A 6,847-nucleotide genomic window follows, 5' to 3' on the forward strand; every position below is an offset into this window, starting at 1 on the left:
CCCCTAACGACGCTGAGCCAATTGTGCGCTGCCCTATGGGACTCCCAATCACGCCCCGTTGTGATATAGCCCGGGATCAAACCAGGGTCTGTAGTGACGCCTGTAGTACTGAAATGCAGTGCCTTAGACCGCTGCCCCACTCGGGAGCCCTAACTGATGACAGAGTTGGAGCAGGTCTCTTTACTGATGCAGCCTTTGACTTTGATGTGAGTTTTCGGGGACTAAGCACAGCCTTTCAGAAAACTGGGCCTACCTGCCCTCCAGGACACCTACAGCACCGAATATCACAAGAATGCCAAAAAGATCATCAAGGACAACAACCACCCGAGCCACTGCCTGTTCACCCCGCTACCATCCAGAAGGCGAGGTCAGTACAGGTGCATCAAAGCTTGGACCGAGAGACTGAAAAACAGCTTCTATCTCAAGGCCATCAGACTGTTAAACAGCCATCACTAACATAGAGAGGCTGCTGCCAACATACAGACTCAAATCTCTTGCCACTTTAATAAATGGATTAATGAAGGTATCACTAGTCACTTTAAATAACACCCCTTTAATAATGTCTACATATCCTACATTACTCATCTCATATGTATATACTGTATTCTATACCATCTACTGCATCTTGCTATGCCGCACGGCCATCGCTCATCCATATATTAATATGTACATATTCTTATTCATCCCTTTACATTTGTGTGTATAAGGTAGTTGTTGTGAATTTGTTAGATTACTTGTTAGATATTACTGCATTGTTGGAACTAGAAGCACAAGCATTTCGCTACACTCGCATTAACATCTGTTAACCATGTGTATGTGACCAATAAAATTTGATTTGGCCGTTACCCACTGTATATCAGAGAAATTGTGCAATTGTTTTTTTTATGTATCTTAACAGGCCCATGGGCCCTTTTGCATTATTGTTTTATTCAAAATTATTTTTGTGTGTGTCCATTTCGACCAGCCCACGAAACCAAACAAATGTTCAGCCCAACTGGCATTTGCCAGTATTGCTAGATGGCCAATCCGCCCCTGGTGGGAGGCGTCTCAGAGGAGGAATATGTACAAGTTTAAACAAGTTCTCAAAGCAGGAGGTCAGACGGGAGCTAATATAAATGTGCTGCCGTTTGCGCGGGGTAACAGGGGCCAAGAAAACATATCCCTCTCTATCTAGCTCTGACCTCCAACTCTTCAAAGCGCCTGACAGACACACCGAGCAGCACCCGATGTAGCGCGCGCCACGTGCCATGGCCACTCGCGAGGGCTGCCACTGTCCGGGCGCTGGGGGTCAAAACAATAATAACAGCATCCTGTACCATATACTGAAGAACGACAGACTCACGACCACCGAGGAACAACAAACAACACCAAAACCACAACAACACCAACAGCATCGCTGGCACAGGGTCTCCTCCTGTTCCTCCTCTTCTTCCTCTTCGTCGCGGCTTGAGCTAAGGCAACAACAGGCATGCTCGTGCGGCTCCTCACGGCGAAGGGGGTCTCTCCGGTCCCCGCAGGTTACCTGCAAAGCCGCATCGGCGGTCCTCGTGAAGACTCTGCGGTTCGTGAAGAACGTGCCGTGTTTCCGCGAGCTGCCGGAGGATGACCAGCTGCTGCTCGTTCGGAACTGCTGGGCGCCGCTGCTGGTGCTGGGCTTCGCGCAGGACCGGGTAGACTTCGAGACCACTGAGACTGCAGAGCCCAGCATGTTGCAACGGATCCTGACCGGTGGCTCTGGCAGCCAGAGCGGCTTAACGGACAGACAGGGTGAACCGCTGCTGGAGCAGAGCACGGAACCTCCTGGGGTCTCTCTCGCGGATATCCAGGGCATCAAAGCGTTCCTGAAGAAGTGTTGGGGTTTGGACATCAGTACCAAGGAGTATGCCTACATCAAAGGAGCGGTGCTCTTCAACTCAGGTGGGCAGGATGCTTCAAAACGCGCCTATTTTTCTCACTAATGATTCATTGTCTCATTGTGTCCGTACTGGATCGCGTAATTATCCTATCTCCAATTTCATACATTTAATAATTTAGCACTGTCTCTCGTTTAAATAAATTGCAAATCAGTTTCACAAGAAACAAACAGCGCTGATTATTCAGGAAGACCCTGAATAATTTCGTGCTTAATGGCCAATTGCTACATAGGAAACTAAATTTACAAAAATCTGGTATACCAATACACATAATCACCATTATTAGGCAACTAATTCCCTGCATCTACTGCAAAGGAAGTATGTAGGCCTCGAGCTTATTGAATGATTGCTTTAGAAGAGATATATCCTTCCACATCTGGAGACTTCAGAAACGTTGCCAAAGGGCCTTGTGAGATATTTGGTAAGTAAGCTGTTGACAAACAACCTGTTTACCATAGTGACCCGGGCTCCTTCAACAACCCAAAGTTTCTATAAACAATGATTATGTTTTTCTGTCCTCCCCCTCCCCAGATCTCCCAGGTTTGCGCTACCTCCACTACATCCAGTCACTGCGGCGCGAGGCTCACCAGGCGCTCAACGAGCACGTTAAGCTGATCCACCGGGACGACACCACACGCTTCGCCAAGCTGCTCATCACCCTGTCCATGCTGAGGGCCATCAGCCCCCCTGTGGTTGCACAGCTCTTCTTCAAGCCCGTCATCGGAGCTGTCAACATGGAGGATGTCCTACTGGAGATGTTCTATGGGAAGTAGATGCTTTCCATGGTCTCGTCCAGAAACAACCCTTAGATATGGCCCCCTATAAGTTATAGGCACTTCTAGCCCCTACTCCCTAGAAACTTAACCTTGCCCATAGCCCAGGGTTTTGGATTTTGCCATAACACTACACAGCTGATTCAAATAATCAACTAATCAGGCTTTGATCATTTGAATCAGCTGTGTAGTGTTAGGGCAAAAACCAAAACGTGCCCCTTGAGGTCCCGAGGACTGAGTTTGGGAAACGCTGCCCTAGCCCTTACCCCCACTTCCCCTAGCCCCTTACCCCTACCTCCTAGCCCCTACCCTCTACATACTTCATGTATATCTGACATTATTGTATAGAAATAAGCAATACGGCAGCTCCACTCTGCCCTCTGGTAGGCTATAAAGGAACAGTTTTGCTATGTTACATCGATCCAATCTTCAGATCAACACCTGTGGGGTTGGTTCTGGACTGGACCTTAATATCTAAAGGACAGACAAACATAATGTAAATCTAACTAACTGTTAACCAACCGTTAGATCTCAATGGACCGTTGAACAGAAGGATAGACAAAGGATGAGATTTGTTTGTTTTGTTAAAGATGTTTTGAACACTGGTGGGTGAAGAACAGTCGGGGCAAAGGGGTGTGTGTTTTGGGATGGGGAGGGGTGAAGGAGAGGATACAGACCAAGAAGAGATGCTGATCGGACTCTAACTTATTTCTTTTTACATAAAACTATTTTTGTATAATAAAAGTATTCTCTGAACTGCTTTGCCATGCTTGTGTCAGGTGAGTGGTGCTCTGACTGTCACTTTGGAGATCAGAAAGGCCCCTGGACACTGATCTAAGGTCAGCTTTGTGTTTTACCCCCTAATTGTTAAGGTTTGGGATAAACTGATCCTAGATCTGTGCCTTAGGGCAAGTTCTACCCAGAGAGATCATATAACCCAACGTTCCTTTATCGGTAACTATGGTTCTGAATAAACGTTGATATCTGTTCCTAGTTCACAGTTCGCTGATCCAACATATGATCTTTGACATTGGTCTGAATTAAATATCACTTGTGGGAGCAGCAAACTGAACAGACATTCACTCTTTTCTACAGTCGATCTTTTCTGTCCAGGTAGGAACATTCTCTTTTCATCTGAGTGTGTGATCTGAGTCCTAGGCAGATAGTTTGTACTCTGCAGTGAAGAATGGTCTTTTTTCTAAGTCATCTACCATTGACTATTGTCCTGCATACAAAGATGGATTCACATCTCACCACACATATTGATGCTCATACTCTGATTTCCAAACTCAATTGATTTTTCCTGTGTCTCTGTCTGAGACAATAGGTGATTGTTGCTGTGCAATTGAGATACAGTAAGTTCATTTATCATGCTAGCACTCAGCTCTGAGGGTTATTGTATCCATTGTAGGATTATCACAACAGTGGTAAGATACAGCAATGGACTGTTAGGACCACAAGAGGGCACTGTTTAATCACATTTCACTGACCGTGTCCCTCTCACACTCACACACACTTTAGGGCAGGCACAGGTGCGCAGAATATAACTTGAGGAAATTACCTGCAGAGTTAGATTGCCTCCGGGAGCGTTCCAATTCTCTCTAAATCCCATCATTACTGGCCAGATATGCAACAAACGGTAATGCTACTGGCCAAGATATGCAGGAGGATCAGGGGGTGGGGAGAGCTACACGTCTCAGAGACACAAAACATAGTCACACAGTGGTCTAAGGAACCCATCACAGATACAATCTGGTCAACGTACATGGGGAAATTACAGAGTTGTAGAACGTTTCTGCTAGAGTAAGAGAAGATCTCTGCTTCCGGCTCTGTTTTCTCTAGGAACCATGAATCTTCCTGCTGCTGTTGCTCTACTGTAGGACTGTGTGTGTGTGACAGTTGAGGAGCAGGGAAGCAATGAAGCTTGGAGACACAAGACGGTCAGGTGCTCTGAGCAGTCAGAACAGCAACTCACCCGTGTGCAACCACGCATCGCAGCCAAGGGCTGAGGGTGTGTGTGTTTGTGTGCAACTGTGTGTGGGGAGGTAGGCGGAGTAGCGTTACGACAAGAAGACCACAACAGATGCCATGGAGCTGGCGGCGGGAGGAGTGTGAGCTGTTACCATGACGATGAGGGACTCGGGAACCTGTGGGTGGACCCCCAGCCCCCACCCCTGCCCCCCATCAGGCTCTATCCCTTTAAACTGGTGTAGACCTGAAATGAAGGTGTAAGCAAGATGATGGTAGCTCCACTTTGCCCTCTGATAGGCCAGACACCCCCCCCCCCCCCTTCCCATTCCTCTCAACACACACTAAATATGTTGATGTACATATTTATGTCTCTATCTCTCCTCCATCCTCTCCATAGGGGCCTATTTTCTTTCAAATTAAGCCCCTAATTGCTTAGGATAATAAAGAGCCTATTAATCCTGTGTCTAGTAATAAAAAGCCAGCTGTCAGGCAGGAGGCTGCCAGACGACACACACACACACACACACACACACACACACACACACACACACACACACACACACACACACACACACACACACACACACACACACACACACACACACACACACACACACACACACACACACACACACACACACACACACACACACACACACACACACACACACACTATCACTGATGCCTGCCACCATGGTGTGTGAGAGATAGAGACAGAGAGAGAGATGTGTGTGTATTCAAGCCAGCCTGCCACACTTACTGGCCATATTACTGATTCGTGCCACCACTGTGCGTGTGTGTACGTATCGTTGTCTCGTTGTCTCCTTGCTAATTCACTATGCACCAGCAGGTGGCAGTGTTTGACTGGGTTTAACGTCCACACCTGTAGAAATCCACTTTTTTGAGCTGAAATACGATGGCCAAAGCTTACCCATGCTGTTGCACAACGATTTAAGACAATAAGTCATCGTTTTAGTCAAAGTATGATATATTTGGGCTTGAAGTGACAAATCTGAACTGCCCACTTTGGGCAATTCTGTGTGAATGTGGTGTCTTTTCCTATGATATGACAAATTATTTTCAGCCTACGTTTCGTTTCAGGGCTCGGTTTTATTTGAATGTTACCACTCATCAGTATGGCATAGTTTATTAATCAGAAACAGCTGCAAAGATATTCATCTTCGTGAATGTGTTGAGCCAAACAGCCTTGTGCCCTCTTGGCCCCTGAGTCACGGAGCAGATAAAACAGTTTTTCACTTCCTCTTGATTTCTTTACCAGAAAATCATCATAATCCATTTACATTTATTTTTGAGCTAGTCTGCATTAAAAAAAATATATGACCGTTTTATAAATGCTATAATTGCGTGATATGCTAGCATTTGGCAAACCCCCATTGCCCCAAGATGAGTGGTTTTGTCACTAAGGTTTTGCTTCACTTCAGGCTCGACTGCTTTGATTGGCGTAACGTTAGCTAGAAACCACAAGTGTCTATCCGGATAATGAAAAAATGGGAAAGAAAGTTCAAGGAACTTCTAGTCAGTTACAGGTTATTTGCGCCGTGCATGATCATGAGCTAAATCATTGTAGCCTATCATTTCACTTCCCCTGTGAGAACTATGAGCACGGGCTGACTTGGCTTTTCATCTTATTCTTCCTTTCTAACTATTTATATGGTGAATTTGCGGCTTCAATTTATGGAAGATGCCTTAACATTGGAAGTCAAAGATAGGCCAGTGGTTTCCATCTGTGGCAAAGTTTTCCTTAAATCAATGATTATGACAAATCCATCTCCAGAAGCAGCCATAGAGCCAGCTGCCTAATCTTATAAAACAAACAAAAACAAATGCAACAACAGATAACATTAGCTAGCTAGATAAGGTTAGCATGCTAGCTAGCTACACTGACAGCTGTCAGGGCCTGTTGATGTTCATCAACTCCACATGGACATTCCCATACCCAATTCGTGAATATGTATCAGTAGCCTTCGTCATTCTTCGGAGGTGCAACCTAAACGTTCATTTCATCTCTAGGACAGGAAACAACGTCGAAATAGTGGCGGCAACTTCCTCTGTGGGGGGGATCCTTTAATCATCATCTGTTCATAAAGCCTACCTACAGCACTACTTACACTTCTGACTTTTGGACCATGGAAGACCGTGTGAAATAGACAGAACATAAATGAAACAAGA

At 45.9% G+C, this 6,847-nt stretch overlaps 1 protein-coding gene across 1 annotated transcript; it reads left to right on the forward strand.

Annotated features, from left to right (window-relative positions):
* The first annotated feature begins 1,006 nt into the window (after positions 1-1,006).
* LOC139538659 (nuclear receptor subfamily 0 group B member 1-like) lies at positions 1,007-3,442 on the forward strand. The gene is made up of 2 exons (XM_071340972.1): positions 1,007-1,917; positions 2,445-3,442. The coding sequence occupies exons 1-2, from the start codon at positions 1,248-1,250 to the stop codon at positions 2,684-2,686; spliced, it is 912 nt and encodes a 303-aa protein (XP_071197073.1). The 5' UTR covers positions 1,007-1,247; the 3' UTR covers positions 2,687-3,442.
* The last annotated feature ends 3,405 nt before the right edge of the window (positions 3,443-6,847 follow it).

The sequence above is a fragment of the Salvelinus alpinus genome, chromosome 14 (assembly GCF_045679555.1).
Source record: "Salvelinus alpinus chromosome 14, SLU_Salpinus.1, whole genome shotgun sequence".
NCBI lineage: Eukaryota > Metazoa > Chordata > Actinopteri > Salmoniformes > Salmonidae > Salvelinus > Salvelinus alpinus.

What these genes read in the sequence shown, in the direction of transcription:
- LOC139538659 (XM_071340972.1), top strand. Translation starts at nt 1,248, where the DNA reads ATGGCCACTCGCGAGGGCTGCCACTGTCCGGGCGCTGGGGGTCAAAAC. An exon ending in AGCGGTGCTCTTCAACTCAG is followed by an intron (nt 1,918 to 2,444) that starts GTGGGCAGGATG and finishes CCCCCTCCCCAG; the next exon opens with ATCTCCCAGGTTTGCGCTAC.